Source organism: Panthera uncia (assembly GCF_023721935.1).
Source record: "Panthera uncia isolate 11264 chromosome C1 unlocalized genomic scaffold, Puncia_PCG_1.0 HiC_scaffold_4, whole genome shotgun sequence".
NCBI classification, from domain to species: Eukaryota; Metazoa; Chordata; class Mammalia; order Carnivora; family Felidae; genus Panthera; species Panthera uncia.
This window is the reverse complement of record NW_026057585.1, coordinates 72128694-72154150: the sequence shown is the minus strand read 5'-3', so window position 1 is coordinate 72154150 and position 25457 is coordinate 72128694. Positions and strand designations below refer to the sequence as shown.

The following is a 25457-nucleotide window of genomic DNA, read 5'->3' as shown; positions in this document are numbered from 1 at the left end:
TTCATCTTCACAACAGTCCTTCCCATTTCACAACTGTTGCCTGCCCAGTCTGTGCCAGGCACTGTGCTAGGCACTGGAGATGTGATGGAGAGTAAGAACAGTCTCCATCCTCATTGTTAGGATTTCGTTCATTCTTTTGGTGAACAAATACCTGTTGACTACCTACTATGTGTAAGGTATCATTCTAGGTACCAGAACAAAACAGGAAGAAATCCCTGCCCTTCCAGGAAATTAGAGTCTAGATGGGAGAGATAGGATACAAACAAGATAAGTAAAATATATAGTATGTTGGTGAAAAGGGCTAAGAAGAAAAAAGCAGGGAAAGGGGATGGCATGTTTCTGGAGGCAGGAGAGGAGATGCAATTTTGGATAGGGTGGAAGGGTGTTCCTCACCTAGGAGATGATGTTCAGCTAAAGACTTGAAGGAGGTGAGGAAACAAGCCATTTAGATATCTGAGATTAGAGTAGTTTAGGCAAGAGGGAGTAGCAAAGCAATTAGTATGGCCAGAGCAGAGTGAGCCAAGGAGCAGGCCCTGAGAGGAGGTCAGAGAAGTGGAGAGTGAGGGGAGAAGAGCCAATATATCGGGCCTTGTGGGCCATAGAAGGACTTTGTATTTTACTCTGGATAAACTGGGAATCCATTGAAGGGTTTTGAGCAGAGGGGTGACATGACCTGCCTTATGGTCACGGGGTCACTCTGGTCACAGTGTTGAGAACAGACTGATGGTACCAAGGGCAGAAGCAGGGAGATTGCTGAGGTCATTGCTACAATTCGGGTGAGAGATGACGATCATTGGACTAGAATGATTTCGGGGGAGGAGGTGCAAAGTAACTGGATTTGGGGTAGATTTTGAAGACAGAGTTGTCAGGATTTGCCTACTGGATCAGATGTTGGATGTTCAGGAAAGACGAGTCAAGGAGGACTCCAATGTGTCTGTCCTGAGCAGCTAGAAGAATAAAGTTTGCCATTTACCCACCTGGAAAGGATGTAGGAGTAGGTTTGAGCAGGGGGTGAGGATCAGGACCGAGACTGAGATGCCCATTAGACATCCAAGTGAAAATGTCAAGTAGGCAGTCTGTTATATCAGTTGGGATAAAGGGGAAAGCCCTGGCCCGAAGATATCAAAAGTAGAAGCATCTCCACATACCTATCAAGGGAGTGATTTCATAGAAAAGAGAAGAGGTCCAAGGACTGGGCTCTGAGGCACTCCAGTTAGTGGTTGGGGAGATGAGGAGCAGCCAGGAAGGGAACCTAAGTATAAGGGATGAAGAAATCCAGGAGAGAGGAATGTCCTGGAAGCAGAGTGGGGAAAGTATTTAAAGAAGGAAGACGTGATCAGACTGTGTCAGAGTTTGCTGATAGATCAGGTTAGATGAGCAGTGAGAATGGACCATTGGATTTAGCAACATGGAGTTAGCATTAGTGTCTCTGATAAGAGAAGCTTCATGAAATAATGGAAAACAATGAATATACGCACTGTCTTAGGAGTTTTGTTATAAAGGGAAGGTGAAAAATGAATTAGTAGCCTGCTATGAACTGAACTGTTTCTCCCCCGAATTTTCTCTCTCTCTCTCTCTCTCTCTCTCTCTCTCTCTCTGCCTTCTGATGATACAGCAAGAAGGCAGCTATCTGCAAGCTAGGAACAGGGCCCTCACCAGAACCCAGTCGTGCTGGCACCCTGATGTCAGATTTCCAGTCTCCAGAACTGTGAGAAATATATGTCTGTTGGTTAAGCCCCCCAGTCTGTGGTATTTTGTTGTAATAGCCTAGCTGACTAAGACCTTGCTCAAAGGGGAGATGGGTTTGAGAGTCTTTCCTTAAGACAGAAAAAGCAGTGTGTTATATGCTGGTGTGAATGATCCAGTAGAGAGAGAGAAATTGGTGATGCAGGGGAGGTGGATTGCTGGAGCAGTGCTTTATAAGTGAGAAGGAGGGATTGGGATCTGTTACATATTTCAAGGAATTGGCCTAAGCTAGGAGCAAGGATGCTTCAGCCATTGTAAGAGGGAAGATAACCTACATGGCCCAGGTGCCAGTAGATGGATAGATGTGCTTGTGGGAGCTTATAGGGAAGTTCCTTTCTGATTGCTTCAGTTTCTCTCATTGAAATAAGGAGGGAGAAAGTAGCAAGAAGAGAAAGTGAAATCATTCTTTAGGGTCAGGGAGAGTGAATGGACCAGGGAAATAGGGTGCTTGCCAGGCAGCAGTAAGAATGCCCTTGAGACCAGTCGGCAGGTTTTTGTATTTTTTTCTTCATGTTCCACTGCACAGGAGGGAACACGAAGTAGGCAGAGTTGGATTGGTCTAACCAGGGATGTGGTTCAGCCAGGCAAAAACTAGGTGCAAGATCTGAGGATGTACCGTAGATTTGAAGATGCATGCTACGGTGCTTTCCTATGAAATTTAAATAGGTTAAGGCAGGAAGTGAGGGTCTGAAGCGAGGGGCAGTAAAAAACAGGGATCTACACATGGTAGTTCCTAGGGTCAAAGTGGGGTCAAAGTTTGGCTGGAGTTGGGGGTACTAGAGAAAGTAAGCTGGAAAGATAGGAGACGGTGTTTGGAGACTGGAATTATGATGATTGCATCAAGTCTAGAATGTAACCTGGAGTGGTGACTGAGTTGGGGTGGTGGACTTCAGCCAAGGACTTCTATCCTTGGAGGAAATGAGGTCAGGAAACAGAGGCATGGGCATCGGAAGAATTCTGCACAAGGGTACTGAAATCAGCATTAGCTGTGGCAGTGTTGAGGGGTCAATGAGTCAGGAGCTAAAGCTTCAGAGACAGAGGTGGGTGACTGGGGTCCCTAGATGGCCTATACAAGTGGAGTGCTGTGCAGTCTGATGAGAGCTGAGGTGGGAGTTTTAGGGGAGAGAGGAGGAAGGTCTGGAAGCCACAACAAGGAGCGCATCTCTCCCACTGGCAGGTTCGGGAATCCCAGGTGCCAGGAAGAGAGCACAACCACAACTGGGAAGGACCGTTAGGGAAGCGGGTTAACTGGGGAGAGTCGGGGGTAAGCCACACTCAGGAAAAGAGGGTGAAGGGAACACTCACTATAAAGGTTGAGGATGGGGGATTTGCTGCCCGTTGAGTCCCAGAGGACACCGCGAGGTGGAAAGGGGTGGAAGATGGGAGTAGAAAAGACAATGTCAGAGCCAGGTGGGGATTAGCGTCTAGGGAGATGAGGTGGCCTCGGAGACTGGAGTCTTGGGTGACTGATGTGAAAGGGATAAAGGGCTTGAGGAGATTTGTCTTCGTGGTTGCAAGGAGGCTCGTTACAGTGAGGTAGGGGTGGGGAGGGTTTGGGAGAGGGCAGGTTGGTTTCCTGGGACCCTTCCATTTTACGGATGAGGAAATCGACACCCACAGAGACTTGTGTCTTGCCAAGTTGTTGAATGACAACGAGGCATTTTTTTTTAAGTTTTATATATTTATTTTGAGAGAGAGAACGCGTGCATGCTTGTGCACAAGTGGGGAGGGGCAGAGGGAGAGAGAGAGAATCGCAAGCAGGCTCCACGCTGTCAGCACAGAGCCCAACACAGGGCTTGATCTCACGAACTCCAAGATCATGACCTGAGCCGAAATTAAGAGTTAGGCAGTTAACTTAACCTACTGAGGCACCCAGGTGCCCCTAAATGACAAGGAATTAAATCACGTCTCTGACTTGGAGACCAGCACTTTATCTCCTTCATCATAATGGCCTTTCATCTCAAGTTGTCTTAACTTCTCCCAGTGCTTTTGCAAATACATTCACCCTGGGATATCCCTGAACTCAGTGCTTGTAAGATGCCAGACCTTGCCCATAGATTTCTTTCTGAGAGGTGAACGTGCATTTATTAGTTTCACACATTTTTTCTGAGCCCAAAGGCACCATGAGTCAACATCTCCTTTCCGAAACTTTCCTTGATTCTCTCACATATATATGTCACTATATGTGCCCTGACATATAAACCTGTTCGACCACTTGTGTTATAATCAGTCACCTCCTCTCCCCACCCACTGCCCAAACCAGACTGATAACTCTTCCTAACACCCAGATACCCTGTACAGAGCATCGACAGCATTAACCACAATTGTGTGTTGTCTTTCTTCTTAAATTCCAGGGATATCATCTGTTTCACCCACACCCCTCTACCCCCGTGCCCAGCCCTTAAGATGGTGCCTGTTCCTTAGCTGTGAGTGGCCCTCCAGTGTCCCTGTTGCCCTCCCATTTGATGGCACTGGGGCCCCACTTCTAACCATCAACACCAGAATCTCTGAGGGCTCTCTCCGATCCCAAGAGGCCACTTGGCCCATACGTGCAAGGCAAGCCAGAAGGGCCAGGAAATTAATAAGCTGCTCCCTGGAGCAGCTTTCAACCAAAGACTGAGTTGGTGCACAAAAATTATCGATTGCCAACTCCGTCACCCCTCACATGGGATAACTGAGGCGTGTGCACTAAACTATTTCTTACTGTTATGCAGCAGGATTAAGCCCTGGTTGCCAAGGCGGTCACTCAATAATATACCCTCTATTTGCCACATTCCCTTCTCTCCTCTCGCACCCGTGTTTCCTGAAATTACCATCCTAATAATAAACTTCTTGCACTTGTCTCGGGAGCGCTTCTGGGGACACCCAAACTAACAGTGGACTCAGCCCAGAGTAGCTGCTAAATAGATAATTGCTGAATGGATGTGTTGAGTGACAGACTGAATGTTTACGTTGTGTCTGTATGTCCCTAAGGAGACTAAGCCCCTCATAGGCAAAGATCCCCTGGCTCAGCTTGGTATTCCTGCTTCATAGTGTGTCTGACTCACCCCAACAGTTCACTAAAGGTTGAACTGAATTAAATGACCTGAAAATAGCAATTGGTGGAGAACAAAAGCAACCACTAAATGACTGTGGGTTTTAATGAGGTGGAGGTAAGACCTCTTTGGGCCTTGTGACAAAGAACTTTAAAAGGGAAGGAGTGGCGATAGCATCTCCTTAAAAATAAAAATAACTTCCTTCTGAGAAATAACTTCCTTATGGGGGGAGGGGGCGGGTGGAGGCTAGAAACACACAGGGAAAGCCTGGAACATCATCGAGAGGGGCCAGGTCATGTTTCAAATGACACATCTTCCTTATAACACGATGAGATCATGTGAAGCGCTCCGTGGATCATCCACTTACTTTACTTCTACTGTCGATGCCATTCTGACAACTTTCAGAGCTTCACTACCAGCCACTGTTACACAATCCTGAGTCTGGGTGGCTCAGTCTGTTAAGTATCCGACTCTTGATTTCGGCTCAGGTCATGATCTTGAGGTTCATGAATTTGAGCCCCACATTGGGCTTTATGCTGACAGTGCGGAGCCTGCTTGGAATCTCCTGCCTCCCTCTCTTTCTGCCCCTCCCCCGCTCTTTCTCAAAAATAAACATTAAAAAAAAATATATGTATATGTATATACATATATATATGTGTGTGTGTATATATGTGTGTATATGTATATACATATATATATGTGTGTGTATATATATGTGTGTATATAGGGGTCCCGAAAGCTGCCGTAAGTGAGGTCCTTGCTTGCCATCATCCTATAGTGTCCTGTGATTTTCTTATCTCCGCTGCTTGCTTTGTACATGAAGGTTTTTTTCTAGTGCACTACAAACCAGTTTACCTTTTTTTTTAATGTTTACTTATTTTTGAGAGAGAGAGTGCGAGTGGGGGAGGAGCAGAGAGAGAGGGAGACACAGAATCTGCAGTAGCCTCCAGGCTCTGAGCTGTCAGCACAGAGCCTGACGCAGGGCTTAAACTCACAGACCACAAGATTATGCCCTGAGCTGAAGTCGGATGCTTAACTGACTGAGCCACCCAGGCACCCCTAAAACCAGTTTACTTTTGAAGCTTTCTCTCATGAAATCAAGGATGTGTGCATCTGTGCACATGGGGTGGGAGGTAACCCATTATGCATCAGTCAACGTGGAGACTTTTAAAGTCAGATCTGGGCACCTGCGTGGCTCAGTTGCTTAAGCGTCAGACTTCGGCTCGGGTCATGAGCTCGCAGTTCATGGTTTGAGCCCACGTCGGGCTCTGTGCTGACAGCTCGGAGCCTGGAGCCTGCTTCAGGTCCTGTGTCTCCCTCTCTCTCTGCCCCTCCCCTGCTCACGCTCTGTCTCTTTCTCAAAAATAAACATTAAAAAATTTTAAAAAAATAAAGTCAGATCTAAGGCAGGGATCCATATGACAAGAAATCTTTATTTATTTATTTTTAATTTTTTTTAAGTAATCTCTATATCTAGTATGGGTCTCAAACTCACAACCCGGAGATCAAGAGCCACACACTCTGCTAACTGAGGCAGCCAGGCGCCCCAAGGAATTTTTCCTTTAAATGAGATAATATATGTGAAAGTTCTTAGCAAAGTACCTAAAATACAACAGATGCCCACTAAAAATGCTAGCCAGATTCAGATCTGAGTGGCCTCACCTCTGACTATCTGTGCTTCTGTTTCCCTCTATTGATATCAATGGTTGAGAATGGTTTTTAATATTTAGAGCTCTACTTTCCAAGAATGATTTGCTTCTTTCTAAACCGATTTCTCTGTATTACAAAGTACATGTCTTTGCTGTTGTACATATAAATGCAAAAGTCTAGTTTTGATTAACTTAATTGAACCTGATATGTGAGTTAGAAAAGAGCAGGCTTGGTTCTTTGGAAAAAGTTATCCCATTTTTCTATCCTGTTTTTAATGTAGTTAAATATTTCTGAATGTGAATAACAGACTTCAAAAGGAAATCAGAATATAATAACCCATGAAAGTAGATTATTCTTTTTAGAAGTAATATGAAGAAAACATTGTTATGGCTTTAAATGGTTGATTTAGATCAGATTGGCTGTTGGCCACTGTACTAACTAGTTTGGGGTCTGATCTTTTTCACTGTCTTACTGACCTGTTTGGGGACAGAATGATATAGTTAAAAAAAAAAAAGTGGGTTGAGGCTGAACAGTAAATTTCAAGCCCAATGTAGGAGTCTGGGAGAGTCTGAATATTCCAGAAACAGCTCTGCTCCCTTCCTCCTGCGCTGTCACCCAAGTCAAGGTGATGCCCAAAAGCACTGGGGCACTTAGTCACATGAAATCCCTTGTTATTTGTTATTTGAGGGCACGAGCCTCTCATTGCTGAGCGCTTTCCGTCTATCTACAGGCCGCCAAGCAGAGCCCTGCCCTCCCTGATGTCCTGCATCAGCTCTTTATTCCCTTGGCCTGAGGCCTTTGGATTGCAGTGGAAATGTTAAGGACTCTGGGAAAGGTGACACATTTAGGCTGCATCCTGTATTAAGTGTATCAGTTCCTTTCCTGAGAGCAGATATTTGAATGGGGAGAGGGGAAGCCATTTCTGAGTGGTTCAAGGTCTCAGAGTTCAGCAGCAGGTTTGCCAAGAGCCAGCCTTAAACTCAGGTTGTTCTTGGCCACGGCCGTGTGGAACTGCCGTTCGCAGTGAAGCCACGGGCCAGCAGCAGCCTCTTGTCTACTACTTCTAGAACCGACGATTTCTTTAGGTTTAGATGGCAAAGAGAACAGGAATGACCGGGACAAGGGAAGATGCCCACAGCAAGAATCGAGGGAGCTGTGGACGTGGGTGGAGGCGGAGCTGGGTGTGCACATGTAATTCCTTAACCTGTCCCACCCCTCTCGGCACAGAGCTGGAAGCAGGCACGGCCAGAGACCACACCTGTCTAACTGCTTGGTAGAGTCTTTTCGGCTACACTTAACCCCCTTCCATTCTTCATTTATTGAAGGCTCCAGTTGGAATGAGCCAGGCCCAAAGATTTACCTTTGGGGAAGAGAGATGAAGTTCTGGTAAGATTTCCTAGGTGTACGTGACTCTGCTTGAGGCCGCGCTGTCTCCGTCCACGTGTGGTTGATATTTCCAGAAACGATTGAATTCTTTTCTTCCCATTTAGAAGCTTCACTGTTCATGTGTGGCCTCGTGTTGGGATTTAAAAGCCAGACGGTTCTGCTGCTTCTCGTTTCTCTAGGTCACTTTTCTGTTGCAAAGCCATTTTCCTCCCCAGCGGGCACGAAGCTGCATAAGTTGTCCTCGCTGGCTTCATCGAATGTGCAGTGATGATGCCAGCGCCTCACGTGTGTATGGCACTATATGGTTTTCAAAGCATTTTTGCTCGTATTAGCTCCTCGTGTGATGTCATCTCAGGCTGTTGCTTTTGCCCTGCGTGTTTACTCTCCATTTTCACCAACATGAATACTTTTCTTTCTTTCCTCTATCAGTTTTGAGGATGCTATACGGGGTTTGCTCTTTTTTTTTCTTCTTCTTCTCCTTTTATGTTATTTTCCCCAATGGCTGTAAGTGGCAAAAGGAAAAAGCCTGTATAAATGATACTGTTTTCTGACGGCAAAGGGAAGATAACCTAAATGCTCTTTATAAATCACCCCTGAGAATTCTGTTCTAGTTCCTCGGGTTCACGCTATCCGCAGAAGTACTAAAAACAATTTATCTCCGTGATTACGCCGACCCCCTTTTGTTGCATTGATGAAACATCTTCTAGAACGCGGGGGAAACTATGCAGGTTAGATCCATGTAGTCGTTTTGTGGTTTTGGTTTCTTTGCTTGTTTACTTTTGTTTTGCTCTGAGTTTTTGTATTGAGATTCTTCATCCCCCCCAGTGGAGAAATAGTGATTTCATGAGCATCTTTTGCGTTCTCCGAATTCTGTGGTTGTATAGCGTGTCACTTATGAAATAGAAGGCACTTGGGTTAAAGCCTATAAGATGGTTCTGACACTGTTTAAATTTTAGATTTAAACACTGTGTTTAGATTTTCTTTAGAGCCTGGTAGAGACTCCTTTAAGGTTCACGAAGGCTGACCAAGTAATTCCCTGAACTCACTCCTCGTTGCCCTACCCATCCCATTTCCTGCCTCTGTGGTTCCAAACCTATTTCCCTGGGGCCTGTCAACAATTCAGCAACCATCAAGTGCCTATCATGCACCAGGCACTGTTCTAAGGGCTGGGGATACAGGAGCGAGCAGACAGACAAAATAATGCTCATGGATAGCTGTATCTCTTGGGGCTAGAGAAGACAAACCAAATTATGTCTTCTGCATGAAAGCCCTGCGGATCCGTGAAGACTGAACTGCTGATCCTCTTGAGTCTTCACTCCAAGCTGATACTCCCGGTTTGCCCGTGCCCTTATGCTGTGTGGACCAGCTCTCTTCAGACGCATTCTGATTTTGTTTAATATTGAATTGATTTTTAGCAGATTGATATTTTTTTAAGAGTTTTGTTGTTATAAGGAGAATATGCACTTGGAGACATCTTGGAAAATACAGATAAGTAGAAAATAGGAAATTACCTATAATCCCATTACCCATTGTTAAAATGTTGGTATATTTCCTTCTAGTCTTTTCTAACTTGTATTTATAATTTTGTGTCCTGTTTTTTTCCACTTAACATTGGCATTTTTGCATTTATTACATTCATGAAAATCATTTAAATGGTTATATAATATTCCAGACATATTTTTATCTTTTTTTTTTTTTTAAGTAATCTCTATGCCCAGTGTGGGGCTGGAGCTCACAACCCCAAGATCAAGAGTCACCTGCTCCCCTGACTGAGCCATCCAGGTGCCCCTCCAGATAGACTTTTCAAGGTTAAGTCATAAAAGACTAGTAAGGATTCCTTAAGTGAGCTGCACCGCTTCCTTTTTATTTCGTCTCCAGCCTTGAAAGACACTACACTTTGAGTAATACTAGTGCTCCATCGAAGGAAGATGCTGGACTATGTAAATCTCCTGTGGATTCTTCTAACTTGGATTATTCTTGATATGCTGCTTTTCTTTTCTTTCTTTCTTTTTTTTTGTTTCCCATTCATTCTTTTGTGTTTCCTCATGATCATGCTCTGCCCATTTGTGTGGAGTGCGGGGTTGACTGTAGCTTTCTTGTTACTACAGGATATCCAAGTGCCATTTTCAAGGCTGTCTCCCTGCTGGGTTGAGCCTTGAGTCTATCAGAACCAGTTCTTCTGGTGGGACCAGACCGTGGCAAGCATAGAACTCACGCTGGCCCTTCGATTGCAGGTCTTCAGCTGAACCAGAAGGCACTTACCACTTTCCCAGACGTGGTGCTCGTGCGGGTGCCCACACCCTCAGTGCAGTCAGACAGCGACATCACCGTCCTGCGCCACCTGGAGAAGCTGGGCTGCCGCCTGGTCAACCGCCCACAGAGCATTTTAAACTGTGTCAACAAGTTCTGGACTTTCCAAGAGCTGGCTGGACATGGGGTTCCTATGCCGGACACCTTCTCCTATGGTGAGTGTCCTTGGGATTGGAACGTAGCTTTCCACATCACCTGCATCTCTGTTTTTTTTGCCCAGAAGCGCTCCAGCATCTTGGTTTTCAGTGTGAATCTGTTCCTCTTAGGTGGTTCAACATCTTGAGTTTTTCACATGGCCGCTCCCTCTGTCTGAAATGCCTTCGCTTCTTTCTGTCTGTGATTCACTCATCCTACATGCATCTGGTACGCACTTGTGCCAACCCCCATGCTAGGTACTGGGCTATAGCAGCAAGTGAGACAGAGTCCTGCCCGGAAGGCGTTCCCAGTTCACCAGAGGTGGAGCACGGCAAGTAAACTGGCCGGGTCAGGGCAGTGTAACAAGTGCCACGGTAAGAGCCAGGGCAAGGTGGTACGGGACACGCAGGAAGGCTCCGCATGCAGTTTAGGAGATGTCGAGCAAGGCTTGCTGAAAGAGAGAATGTCTGAACTAAGCTGAAGTTATCCAGCTGAAGCACTGGGGACAAGGGGGTTCCCTACACAGAGAACAGAATATAGATCAGCCTGGAGGCAAACGAGAACATGACGGATGGGTGGTACATAACAGATTATGTAGAACATAAAGGTGATGGAATTGAGATTTAAACTAGAACGAGTAGGGGGCGCCTGGGTGGCTCAGTCGGTCAGGTGTCTGACTTCGGCTCAGGTCATGATCTCATGGTCCGTGAGTTCAAGCCCCGCGTCGGGCTCTGTGCTGACAGCCCAGAGCCTGGAGCCTGCTTCAGATTCTATGTCTCCCTCTCTCTCTGCCCCTCTCCCGCTCACACTTTGTCCATCTGTCTGTCTGTCTCTCTCTCTCTCAAAAATAAATAAACATTAAAAAAAATAAACGGCATGGGAATGGAGTAGGGTGAATCCTAAGACTAATAGGAAGTTACTAGAAGGTGTTAATCAAGGAGGTGGCCCAATCAGACTTCAGTACTTCATACTTTGGCTAAAGTGTGAAGAAGGAATCAGACAGGGCAGAGTAGAGACAAGGAGGCAGTAGGGTTTTTAAACTGTCAAAGTGAGGGGCACCTGGGTGGCTCAGTTGGTTAAGTGTCTGACTTGATCTCAGCTCACATCTTGAGCCCAGGGTCATGAGTTCAAGCCCCACAATGGGCTCCATACTGGATGTGAAGCCTGCTTAAAAATCAGTCTGTCTGTCTGTCTGTCCATCCATCCGTCCAAGTGAGCAGTGATGATCTAAACTAAGGTAGCCATAGTAAGAATGAAGATATGTGAACAGATTCAGAAATTATGAAAGAGACCAAAATAACAGGCCATGATGACTGGTTGGATGTGAAGAATATACAGAGGACTCCAGAGTGACTCTGGTTTCTGGTTTGGGCAACCAGATGTGAAAGCAAACATTCACTGCAACTAGAAACACCAGGGAGGAGAAACAGGTTGGTGGGGGGCAGGGGTGGGGTGGTGAGGGGTTATCGGGCAGAGATGATTTCAGTTTGGGACACATTCTTTTTGAGGCGTCTATAGTATGAGCAAGTAAGAATACTCAGTAGGCAGGAGATAAATGGATCTGGAGCTCCTGAGAGAGGTGTAATTTAGGGAAGCGGATTTGGAAACCTTCATTAGGTTAAGTGAAGTCACAAGAATGGATGAGATTGCTTCAGGGAGAACATATAGAATGAAGAGAGTGCTGAACTCTACACTTAAAATGGTTAACATTTTATGTATATTTTACCACAATAAAAAATAGAATTTAGTAAGAGAGGGTTCAAGAGGGAACCCTTTAGAAAATGGGTAAAGGAAGAGGAACACATACAGGAGACCAAGCAGGAGCATTTGGAGAGGTGAGGAGGGAAGGCAGAGACGCCAGATGCCAGTGGAAAGAACATTCCAGAAAGGATGAGTGTTGTTTGGTTCTGAAAGGACAGGTGTGTTGGGTAAGTGATGGGGAGAAAAGCCCATCAAGGGTCAAGGATGAGGGAATGAATGAGAAGTGAGAAGATGAAAACCCGTGTCAGTAGCTGATGGTAGTTAAGGGATGATACAGGAGCAAGGATGGCGATTTTGTTTGTTGAAGATGGGAGAGAACTGGGCATGTTTAAAATGGCGACAGAACTAGGAACGGGGAGGCTGAAGACCCGTCAGAGAGAGCACACTTAATAGCGTAAGAGCTCCGAGGAGGTGAGAGGGAGAGGGGTCTAAAGCACAGGTGCAGGGATGGCCTTGGATAAGAAGGACCCCTCTTTCACTGTTTTATAAGGGAAGGAAAAAGCATAGCTAGAGAGGAGTTAGATATGTCAAGGGATGTCAGGAAGTTGGGATATCCCTATTTTTTTTTTTTTTTTTTTTTAAGGAGATAGAAGTTTATTAAATACACTGCAAGGGAGCGGCGGGCAGGAGAGAGACTGTCTGCGGGAGTTCCTTTCTAATAAAGTGTACTCTTCGTGAGGATGTTCCTGATTACCTACACGGCCTCACCATGGTTTTGTTCTAATCATTAACACTTTTGTAAACAAGGCAGATCTTATTAGTATGCCAGGGTATTTTGCTTTGCAAAAATCGATGAACTATAATACCACCTGTGGCAGGCAGACTGCTGTCCCCCAGAGAGGCGAATGTATAGAAAATCAAGGACGCTTATGAAACAATTTAGAAAGATTTTAATATACATTATTATTCATATTTTTTAAATTAAGAATTAGCGTATAGTGGAGGTAATTAAGGCTTTTGAGTCATGCCTTAACTGGTGAGACAAATCCCCAGGCTTAGTTTCTCTGGGCATCGGCTTTCTATTGTTGTACCGCAAAGTACTAAAAACTTAGCAGCTTAAAATAACACCTGTCTAGGAGCAGCTGGTGAGTTGAGCACCCAACTCTTGATTTTGGCTCAGGTCATGATCTCAGGGTTGTGAGATTGGGCCTCACGTGGGGCTCTGCCCTGGGCTTGGAGCCTGCTTGAGATTCTCTGTCTTCCTTTGCCCTGCCCCCTGCTCACGCAGCCTCTCTCTAAAAAAAAAAGAGAGAGAGAGAGAGGGAGACATCCATTTATTATCTCACAGTTTCTGTAGGTCAGAAGTCAAGCCACAGCATAGCTGGGTTCTTGCTCAGGCCTCACCAGACTGGAATCAAGGGACAGCTGGGCTGTGGTCTCATCTGGGGTCTGGGGTCTTCCAGGCTCACTAGTTGTTGGCATTTAGTTCCTTGCAGTTGTAGGACAGAGGTGTCTACTACTTTCTTGCTGGTTATCAGCTGAGGGCTATTCTCAGCTTTTAGAAGCTGACTGCTGTCCCTGTCACATGGCCTTCTTGACAATGGCCAAGGACAATGTGCTCCTTCAAGGCCAGCAGGAGAGTCTCTCTGACTTTTCACCTTTCCTTAAAGGACTCACCTGATTATGTCAGGCCCACCATAAATCCTCCCCCTCTTTATCAACTCAAAGTAGACTATTAACCTAGTCACAGGAATATCCCATCATATTCACTGGTCCCTCCCATACCCAAGAGAGGGGATTATACAGGGCGTGTAAACCAGGGTGTGGGAATCTTAGGGCCATTTTAGAATTCTACCTACCACAGTCATTTTTTTTTTATGTTTATTTTAGAGAGAGAGAGAGAGAGAGAGAGGGAGCATGTGCGGGGGAGGGGCAGAAAGAGAGGGAGACACAGAATCTGAGGCAGGCTCCATGTTCTGAGCTGTCAGCACGGAGCCTGACACAGGGCTCGAACCCACGAACCGTGAGATCATGACCTGAGCCGAAGTTGGCTGCTTAACCTACTAAGACCGCCAGGTGCCCCCTGCCACAGCCATTTGAAAGGGAAAGATACCTGCCCTGCCTATGGGATTGTTAGGAGGATCGCATGAACTAAAGCAGGTGCAGCCTTTGCCACACTGAAATAGTTGAGGCGCTCCAGTTTCCTTGTGTCTCTACTCCTGCATATAGTATAGGTCCCCCATGCATGGCTATCGGATGGAATGGGTTCGAATTGCTTTAATCAGGAACACGAGGCCTTGAAAGACATCCTACAGAAGGGGCACTGCGGGGCTGACCGCTCCCGACCATCAGCCTTACCTTCACTGACGTTTACCTTTTCTTGGCAGGTGGGCATGATGACTTTTCCAAAATGATCGATGAGGCTGAGCCCCTGGGCTACCCGGTCGTGGTGAAGAGCACACGAGGACACCGGGGTCAGTGCTGCTCCTCCTGGACTTCCGTTAGGGCCGCACCTCTGCGAGGGCAAGACCCTCACTGGGTGTCGCGGAAGCGCTGGTTTAGAGAAGCGGAGCGTCCCCTCAAGGGGCTCACAGTGTAGTCCTTCCTCTGTCCCCTCCTCTCTGTCCCTACCGTCCTTGCTTGGTCAGACCCTTCTCATCCATCCCCTGGACTCTGACTCGTCTCTCTGACTTCAGCGCCCATGTGTCCTCTCTTCCTTGGAAGTGATTTCTCTGAAACCTCTGTTCTTGTCACTCCCTTGCTAAAAAGCCCTCCCGAGAGCCCTGTTGCCTGTTAGACAAAGCCCATATTCCGCTCTGTAGCTCCAAAGGCTCTGAAGCTTCAGCCTTCCTTTGTAGCCTTCTCTGGCCCCGTGAACCCTCATAGTCCACTGCAGACTACTTCTCATTCACCAGCTGGACCGTGCGCTGTCTTCTCTTTCCTTTGCTGGAAATGCCATCTTCCTCTGGCACCTAGGGATGCCACCTGTAAAGGCCAGCCCTGGCTATTGTCTCTTTCCCCTCCATACCCCCAGTCTCCCTGCCTCTCTGCCAGGCAGAATTAACTGCTCGTCTTTCATGTTTCCGTAGCACGTTGACCGTGCCTCTAACAGTACTGTGCTTTATGACAGTTACGGGTGTATGTGCCTTTTCCCCCTCATTGGCTGTGAGCTGCTCAGGGTTGGGAACTCAGTCCCATGCATCTCTGTCCCAGAGTCCTGCTCCGGCGCTCCGTGCATAGCAGGGACTGGTGCAGCAGGTGAGCAGGTACCCCCTGATGCAACCCAGATGGCATACTTAACTGCTCAGGGCATCTGCGGCGAGTGGAGGCACCGTGAACAGACATGTCCTGAGCAGTTCCTGGGATGTAGGGACTGGGCGGTGAAATGAACTGGACGCAGTCACTGCTGTCAGGGAGCTCCAGTGTGTAGAGAGTAGAGTTGGTGGCCTTGCAGGGTGATGGCCGCTGTGGCAGGCTCATCCAGCACCTGCTTGTACCCAACAGAGGGGGACCAGCTCTGCCACGAGCAGGGTGGGCTTTGCTGGCAGGGGAGGAGACTTAGGCTGGAGTGTGCAATTCGAATTGGAGGAAGGAAGTGAAAAAACAGAAGTAGATGTGAGCAAAGCAACTCGTGGGAACCAAGGACACTGTCGAGGAGAAAGAAGAATGAGTTTGAGGGGCAGAGTGGGGCCCTCAGTGCTATTTAGATATGCTACACTGCTGAAGTTCAACATCCCATTTCTTTTGTGCTAAAATATACAGAATTTAAAATTCAACTAATATTATTAGCCTACAGACTGCCAGGGACTGTTCTAGCCTCTGGGGATACAGAAAGGAACAAAACAAAAACTCCTGTCCTCAGGGAGCTCATATTGTAGAAAGGTAAGAAAGACAATAAGCAGAAATTAAATAAAATACATCGTATTGTCAAACGTTTCAAAAATTGAGAGGTAATTCACATAACAAAGAGTACATTTTTTTAAGTGTACAATTTAGTGGATTTTAGTACATTCACTGTTGTGTACAACCATAGCCACTATCTAATTTCAGAACATTTCCATCCCAGAAAAAAACCGTGTATCTATTAGGGGTCAATTGCAATTGCCCTTCCCCTCGTCCCTGGCAACCACTAATCTACTTGCTATTTCTATAGATTTGCCTGTTTCGGACATTTCATATCGATGGGATCACACCCTATGTGGTCTTTTGTGTCTGGTTTCTTTGACCTAGCATGATGTTTTCATGGGTCACCCATGTTATAGCGTGGAATAGTACTTTGTCCCTCAGTAATACTCTGTTGTATGGATAGACCACATTTTGTTTATCTGTTCACCAGTTGATGGACACTTGAGTTGTTTCCACTTTGTGGCTATTGTATATAATGCTGCGATAGACATGTGTGTAAGTTTCTATGTGAACGTATGCTTTCATTTCTCTTGGGTATCTGCCTAAGCACGGAATTGCTGGGCCAGTATGGTAACTCCATGTTTCACCTTAAAGGAACTGCCAAACTGTTTCCCACATTGGTTATGCCATTTTGCATTCCTACCAGCAGTGTATGAGGGTTCTAATTTCTCCACATCCTCCCCAACCCTTGTTTTATTCATTCATTCATGATTAGTTGATTGATTTATTGATTGATTTTTTGGGGGGGAGTAGTAAATAAAACTTTTTGATTGTATATATTAATTTGAAAGCTTACAGCCTGAAAAGTGAGCAGGTTTAACTCTTAGAATATACATGTATGAATGTCCTCTTTGCCTTGACAAATAAAGAAAATAGCCCCCACACTTCCACCATAAAAGCAAGCCACAAGCCAAAATACATGTTTCTCAAGCATTAGTGATGTAGAGGCCCACTTCATTTATTTTACATGTTTTTTTAAGATATGGATAAACAACATAATATCAGTTTCAGGTATGCAATGTAATGATTCAATATTTGTATATATTGCAAAATGATCGGCACAGTAAGCCCATCACCATACAGAGCTACAGAACTTTTTTTCTTATGATGAGAACTTTTAAGATTTACTCTCTTAGCAGCTAGCAAATATGTGATTTGTTTTTACCCTTGTGGTATCTTATCATGGTTTTGCTTTTTATTTCCCTAATGACTAATGATGTTGAACATCTTTTCATGTGCCTGTTGGGCGTGTGTAGATCTTCTTCAGACAACTGTCTGTTCAGATCCTTTGTTCACTTTTCATTTGGACTGTTGGTCTTTTGATTGCCGTGTTAAGAGTTCATGACATACGAACATAATTGGAACAGGTTTTTTCCCTACCCTGTAGCTTTTCGTTTTCACTTTCTTGATAGTGTCCTTGAATGCACAGAAGGTTTTGATTTTGATGGAGTTCAATTTGTTTATTTTTTTTTCCTTGGGTGACTTGTGCTTTTAGATGTCATTTTCTGGTTGCTTAATCCAGGGTCACACAGATTGACACCTGTGTTTCCTTCTAGGAGTTTAATAGTTTTCACTCTTACAAATGGGTCTTTGATCCATTTTGAGCTAATTATGTATATGGTGTGACAAAGAAGTCCAGCTTCCTTCTTTTGCATGTGGATATCCAATTTCCCCAGTATTACTTGTTGAAGACTATTCTTTCCCCCATTGGATGCTTTTGTAACTCTTGTCAAATATCACCTGACCATTGTGGGCTCTCAGTTCTACTCTGTTGATCCCTATATCTTTTTATGCAAGACCACACTGTCTTCATTACTGTAACTCTGTAGTAAGTTTTCAATTGGGAAGTGTGGGTCCTCCAACTTTGTCCTTTTTTTTTTTCCTCAAGATTGTGTTGGATATTTGGGATCCCTTGCATTTCCATATGAATTTTAGGATCAGCTTGTCAACTTCTGCAAAAAAAGAAGTTGGGCTTTTAGTGGGGACTGCATTGAATCTGTAGATCAATTTGAGGAGTGTTACCATCATAACAGTATTAAGTCCGCTGGTCCCTGAACATGGGATGTCTCTCCATTTATTCAGATCTTTAATTTTTCTCAAAAATGTTTTATAGTTTTCAGGGGTATGTCTTCTACTTTTTTGGTTAAGTTTATTTATTTTTTTTTTTTAACGTTTATTTATTTTTGAGTCAGAGAGAGACAGAGCATGAACAGGGGAGGGGCAGAGAGAGAGGGAGACACAGAATCTGAAACAGGCTTCAGGCTCTGAGCTGTCAGCACAGAGCCCGACGCGGGGCTCGAACTCCCGGACCGTGAGATCATGACCTAAGCCAAAGTCGGACGCTTAACCGACTGAGCCACCCAGGCGCCCCTGGTTGAGTTTATTTCTAAATTTTTTGTTCCTTTTGATGCTATGGAATTGTGTTCTTAATTTAATTTTCAGGTTGTTCCCTGCTAGTGTAATATATAGTATCTTAGGGGAAATGGGTTGGAAGTAAACAAATTATAGCAGCTATTAAACTTCAGTATGTGGGAATAAATCTGAAGAAGGCAGTGGGATGGTACAGGCTGTGCCCTTGAGAAAGTTACTAATCTTGTAGACCTTTATTTCCCTCTACTGTAAAACAAAAATAACTATCCTGTTCTAATGGCTTCATAGGGCTAGTATGAAGTGTAAATGAAATAATAAAAAAAACAAAGGGTTTGGCACATGGTAGATGATTAACTAATCTTAGTCCTCTTTCCCACCCCCTCCCCCTTTTTGCTCTGTGCCTAAAAACTAACTGCAGGCTAAGCCCCATACTGGAACCTGCCAGCAACCAACGAACCACGTCCCTGTATCTAGCCCCCATTTCTGCTGAAAATCCTACCTAATGTCCAGGGAACCCCCAGTGCCTCTAATTGAATCCCAGCCATCTGGTGTCAGTTGCCAGATCTCCTGGTGTCAAATGTGCAGTGATGGAGACGTGTGTTGGAGGTTACTTCTCAGTCTCCTAGGCCACTAGGGCCTGAGATCCATCACTCTTTTTATTAAGATTTCAGAAGGGTCCCAGTCCTTTTAAGGTGGTTACACACTTCCTAGGAAAACCGTGTCTTCTTTTCCCATATTTGCTAACAAGAAGGCTCAGACTGGGTATGCTCATGTCAGATTTGCAGACATCAGAATCTCTTGCTCAGATTTGTTGGCTAGTATGCAGATGGAAAGCAGGTGCCGAATAATTGTAAAAGCAGTGGTGATTCAAGCAGAAAATAAAGAATTGGGAGTCAAGAAGGAATGCTTTCCCTAGACAGCATAAGTATAGATCATTCCATCTAGGATTGAACAGGTATAGCCAAGTAAGAAACTTCCTATGTTTAAAGGGAGGAGGGAGTCTGTCAGTGGCTTCTTCTTTGAACTCCCATGGCATTTTGCATAGACCTCTTTTAATGCTATATCATGCTGTGTTGTAGTTACCTTTTGCGGGTCTCTCTCCACCTAGACTTGGAATTCCTCTGAAGTGTGTTCAGTTAATTGTGTTCTGTAAGCGTGGATTGGCACCTGCCTTGTGCCTCGAGCCCAGTGTAAGTTTTGGAGATTAAATAAATGGGGTTAGAGATGGACCCTGCCTAATCAGCATCCTGGGGTGATTGGAGATGCTAACTGCTTTTGGAACTGAATTGACTAGATCCTTAGGATTCTATGTTGGCCTCTTCTCTGTGTCTCTGGAATACATTATTGTTTCATCTTGAAAAAAGAGTTGTTGAGGGAGAGGGACCTGAGTAAAACCAAGAGAAAATAAGGTTCAGTGGCCATTTGATAAGAAGCTCGAGTCTGGTCAGGAAACAGAAGGGGCCAAGGTAAGGCAAGTTTGGGAAGAATTGACAACTGTATGGGCCAGGGAGATGGGAGGGCAAGGACAGGACTCAGAGGCTTCTGTAACTACTCTTGCTCTGTGTCTTTCTTCTTAAAGGAAAAGCAGTTTTTCTTGCAAGAGATAAACATCACCTCTCAGACATCTGCCATCTGATCCGCCATGATGTGCCCTACCTGTTCCAGAAGTATGTGAAGGAGTCACATGGCAAAGACATCCGGGTGGTGGTGGTCGGGGGCCGGGTGATAGGCTCTATGCTCCGCTGCTCCACAGACGGACGGATGCAAAGCAACTGCTCTCTCGGTAAGGTATAAAAGCTCACAGTCAGTGTGTCAGTCGCGGGAGGCCACCGGGATTTTTATTAGGATGTTTGCACCCATTCAGTAAATGTGGATGGATCCCTCCTATCTTGTCAAATGCTCTGCTAGGCGCCAGGATCACAGAGAAGAGTTAGAAACGAGCCCTTGCCACAGCGAGCAGTCCAGGAGAAGAATGGACAGGTGTAAGTGCTGTGATAGAGGTCAGGCCAGGGGTATCAGGACACTGAGGTTGAACCCTATCTGGGAGGTGTTGGGACTCAGTCAGGTTTAGTGTAAGGGGTGACAGGGGGATCTGTGTTTGAGAAAAACCCTGGGTAGGGGAGGGATCGAAGGCATAAGGCAGGAAGCAGGAAGATGAGTTCAGAAGATTTTACAGTAGCTCAGGCAAGAAATAATGAGGGTCTACACTAATGCATGGCAGGAGGAGAGTGATTCTGCTTTTACATTGTAATTGAAAATTGTGTTTTTCTTATACGTATGATACTGTTAGCTGCAGTTTATGTTTGGGTCAAACGCATAACCCCATCCCATGAACCTATTGTTTTTTGTGGGGTTTTTTTCTTAATGTTTTTATTTACTTTTGAGAGAGAGAGAGAGAGAGAGAGCGAGCATGTGCAAGTGCTAGCGGGGAAGGGACAGAGACAGAAGGGGACAGAGGATCTGCAGCAGGTTCCACCCTGACAGCACAGAGCCTGATGCGGGGCTCGAACTCACCAACTGTGACATCGTGACTTGAACCCAAGTCGGGTGCTTAACTGACCGAGCCACCCAGGTGCCCTCCGTGAACCTGTTGTTAATCTTGTTTTCTGTTATGGTGAATGGAGATGTTCCAGGAGGGATGTAAATTTTTGTCCCCATCAAAGAAAGCTCTCGTCACCCTCATTGAATGAATGTGTGTGTTGGTAATATGAAAGAAACAACAACAAAAAACAACTATGGTTATTTCTTAAATGGCCCGGTGAGTGTACCAAGGCTAGTGATTGATAAAGAGGCCGAGACACAGATTCGGTCCTTCATTAATACTGGTTAAGCAGCCACCACGAGCAGACTCTGTGAGTATAGCGATCAGCTGGGGAGCCCCTGCTCTGGAACAGCTTACGGGTCCATGAAGGAGAAGACACGAAAGCACATCATTGCAAGACACTGTGATGAAATCCTGTGAGGGGGGCAGATGCTAGGCTCAGGCTGACACAGTGCTAAGTACCCAGCATGCTGTCCCATCTCATTTTCGTGTGTGGTACCACCACAGTGAGCCTCGTGGATGATGCTGTCTTTTTTAGTCACCTTACAAAATCCCTTCTTTAACTAGGAACCACACAGTTTTGTCATTTACCCATGTTACTGAGCTAGTCCAAAACTCTTTTATAGCCTTTTCCTTCTATAACCTAACAGGTGGGGAAGGGACAGTGTTAAGGTAAAGACGTTAGTTGTTGGACCTGAGAACACAAGTCTTAAGTCTTTCCAGGGAGACTGTTAAACCTGAGGTCTTAGCTTTGTGGTACGTAAGGGCAGTCAGACTCTATGTGTCTTTGGTATAGGATTTTGTCTCATAAGCCTTTCCGTCTCCCTCTTCCTAAGACATAATGTTAATTTTGCTTTTTCTATACGAAAGGAACACATTCTCGATGTAGAAAATTTGGTAAGTATGACAAAGTCAAATGAAAAAAGATGTCTATCATTAATCCCACTCCCTAGAGACAGCCATTGTTAACATTTTCTTATCATTATTTCCAACAACATCTATTTTATTTATTTATTTGGAGAGAGAGAGAGAGCACGCATGCACAGGGGAAGGAGGGAGGGAGAGAGAGAAAGAATCCCAAGCAGGCTCTGTGCCATGAGCACGGAGCCCGACATAGGGCTCATTCTTACAACTGACCTTGAGGTCACGACCTGAACTGAAACCAAGAGTCAGATACTTAGCTGACTGAGCCACCCAGGTGGCCCCAACCAACAATATCTCTTTGCACACTCGTGGTCATACTGCACAGTCTTCAGTCCTTTCACGTGTTTTTCCAAAGGATCACAAGCTGTCTACAAGCATTATTATTAATGATTCTAAAATATGCTGCTTTCCTCCATTAGGAGATATTTGTAGCTTTTCATTTATTTATCAACAAATATTTAGTGAGTGCCTACGATGTACAAGTATTTCAGTTTTCCAGGATTTTAAATAACTCTACCATCCATTTTGTGCAAAAAGCTTTTTTCCATTATGTAAGATTATTTCCTTAGTGGTAGGATGAGTGGGTCTGAGGAAATAAACATTTTAAAGACTCTTAGATAAGACATGACCCTGTTGTTTTCCCAAAGGGTGTCCTGATTTCCGAACAGACCTTCTGTGAGTGATGACAATGCCCGTCTCACTGCCCCTCCTTGGCATTCCCCATCTCTTCTTTGAAGGGTTATTGTGTCCTCGGTGTCTGATGTCACCATTATGTCACTGTGCTTTCCCCACAGGTGGTGTGGGTGTCATGTGCCCGCTGACAGAACAAGGCAAGCAGTTGGCTATTCAGGTGTCCAACATCCTGGGCATGGACTTCTGTGGCATTGATCTCCTCATCATGGACGATGGCTCCTTTGTGGTGTGTGAGGCAAACGCCAACGTCGGCTTCTTAGCCTTCGACCAGGCATGCAATTTAGATGTGGGTGGCATCATCGCGGACTACACCATGTCCTTGCTGCCCAATAGGCAGACTGGCAAGATGGCTGTCCTCCCGGGACTGTCCAGTCCCAGGGAGAAGAAAGAGCCAGATGGCTGCACTTCAGCTCAGGGAGTTGCAGAGAGCGTCTACGCCATCAACAATGGGTCTACCTCTAGTGAGAGTGAGCCTGAACTGGGAGAGATCCGGGATTCCTCAGTGAGCACAGCCGGGGCCCCGCCCCCCATGCTGCCTGAACCTGGCTACAACATTAACAACAGGATTGCTTCAGAATTAAAACTTAAGTGAATTCCTGCTTTTTGGGCAGCATTTAAACCAAATCCTACTGCTTCCCTATAGTTTTGAGTGAATAAAATCTGGACTAATGTGATTTCATTTGCACAGAAACTAGAAATCCCATCTGGGCACTCAGCATTCTTTCTAACGATGATTTAAGCAAACGGCTTAGCTTTGTGGTTTTTACAAAGACTAACCTAAAGACACTCACCACGAGCAACATCCCGACTGATCAACTTGAGACCGATGTCTGCTGCGAGCACTTGGATATACGGCTGACTTTTAAGGCGCTGACTCTGTCCTGCTGCTTCTGGCTGTGATCAGCAGAGCCCATTAACTCAGAACGGCCCCTGGAAATACTGTACTCAGAAGCCCCACTGGACGGAGGCGGGTGCAGAAGAGACCGAATGTGACTGCGGTTATGTGCTCTTCGTTAAGTGTGTGTGTGATGTGTGGAGAATACACGGTCCAAACGCTATGAGAGGATCGATCTCTGCTCCCCGTCAATCACCATCTTGGCCATATTTCTCTGACACTCAGGATATGGTGTTTTAGGGAGCTTCCTCATTAGCAGTGAAGCACTTTGTAGAAAGTTCGAGATTGAACGTTCTTTGACTTCACTGGTTGGCAGATAATCCTGCTGCGTAACTGGGGCTTTCTACAAATTGCTTTGCCGCTCCGAATTTATAGACCCTGCTTCAACTAATGCCAGCCCCAGCAGCCTCTTGCACCTTTGCTGCCTTTGGCCTCAGCTGGAAATGCACTTCAACGAGCTAGTGGCCACACACTTTATTTCTTATGCGTGCACTAGAATTGAACACCATGAACTTTCTTGTCAATGGACTCTGTTCATTTGTCATCCTGAAGCCGGTGGGTTTTTATCATAGAAGCTACTGGAAGATAATCATTTTCCCTCTTCTCTCCTAAAACTTTGTGTACTGCTTAGCTGTAGGAGGTTTTCTTGTACGTGTTGGTGTTGTGGGCCTGTTGGGTAGATTGAGCCATTGGAAACACACTCTAATCCCCTTGACCTTCTAGTCCTATCCAGGTTTCAGAGACCTGTCCTTACCCACTTTTCCACACTGGGGAGACTCAGGTATTAGGAATTGCCCATTGCACATTTTGGGGGAGGATGGTGTTGGATAATGTAGACGTGACACCAAGTGCTTTTCATTTTCACTCTTTAAGCAGTAGATGCTGATCCTTCCCGTGGGAGAAATCATGGAGATAGAGTTTTCCATTTCTGCTCATATGAAGTATGATGAGAATGAGCAAGGCTCCCTCTTTAACCAAATACACTAAAACGTAAGCCCTCAAGAGTTACCATAACCTATTATTTCCTCGAGAGATCATACTCTGGAGCTGTGATGTTACATATGCCAAGAACACATAGACTTCCTCTTTGGAATGATCTCTGAAGCCATGCAAGGTAAGAGGCCTCCCAGCCTTACAGTGAGACCTCGTTTTTCACACCACCCCTCCCGAGAGGTAGTCCCAAGCTTCATCACCCATTTTATTTATCAGACTTATCTTCTAATGCTCTTTGGCTCTTCAAAAAAAAAAAATCATTCCTCAAAACATAAATCTACCCATAAAGGACAAAGACCTACCAACACTGAGGAAGCTCACAAGTGGACAGTTTCCAAGGAAGGCTCTAGAAATAGTCTGACTTAAGGTCAGCTTCACTGGACTAAACATCCATCTTCCCAAGGTGACTAGTTTGAAGGCAGCAACACCCATTTGGGTGTATAAATTCCTGTACTTATTCTGCTGTAAATGTAAAAATGTGTATAAAGCCAACACTGTCACGTTTTCTCACAACACATCTAAGTAGCAATTGGCTTTTAAAATATTGTGGCTAAAAGCACATCTCACCAAGTAGTACTTAGACAACTGAAAAACGTTTGGCTCCATGATATGGAGATATGCACTACACCATTGTAGTCTAAATGCAGTCCAACGTAGGGTGCATGCCACTCAGTTGTAACTCTAGTAAATTGTACGGTTGACGAATGATAACGCTTCACCTTTATACAGGTTACGACATTTACCTTATCTTTACCACTCAGGGTGGGTTTAGGAGGACAGTTCTAGGTCTGTTCTTGTTGAATTGTCCAAATGCTTTCGACGTAAACATCTGAACTGAGTGATGACCTTCTGGAAGCTACATTCACTCATTCCCACTGTTCAGTGTAAGCCCAATCCCCCCACCTTATCTCAAAGGATACTAGCGGGCCCTGTGCTAAGCAGAGCAGCTAGAGGGTGCTTCCGGATTTGTCGAAGGGGGCTCATCTTCCAGCTGCTAGTGACATCTGTAGTCATTGGCACCATTGCTTTTTGGCCCAGCCTAGAAGCAGAGAAAGCTGGGTCACACCCAACTCGTAGCTCCCCTCCAGGATTTCCCCTACTGGCCGTGGGCCCTGTGAGCCTCGGTCATGCGTCTGGGCCACACTTGTTACACCTGCGGACCAGACCTGCT

At 45.4% G+C, this 25457-nt stretch overlaps 1 protein-coding gene across 1 annotated transcript in view; it reads left to right on the top strand.

The window, feature by feature from the left end:
- RIMKLA (ribosomal modification protein rimK like family member A) overlaps window positions 1-24299 on the top strand; it is a 30238-nt gene extending 5939 nt beyond the window's left edge. The window contains exons 2-5 of the mRNA XM_049617378.1: window positions 10052-10282; window positions 14351-14437; window positions 19819-20022; window positions 22500-24299. Of these exons, the coding sequence (XP_049473335.1) occupies window positions 10052-10282; window positions 14351-14437; window positions 19819-20022; window positions 22500-22990 (1013 nt within the window). The 3' untranslated portion in view covers window positions 22991-24299. The remainder of the gene's footprint in view (window positions 1-10051; window positions 10283-14350; window positions 14438-19818; window positions 20023-22499) is intronic.
- The last annotated feature ends 1158 nt before the right edge of the window (window positions 24300-25457 follow it).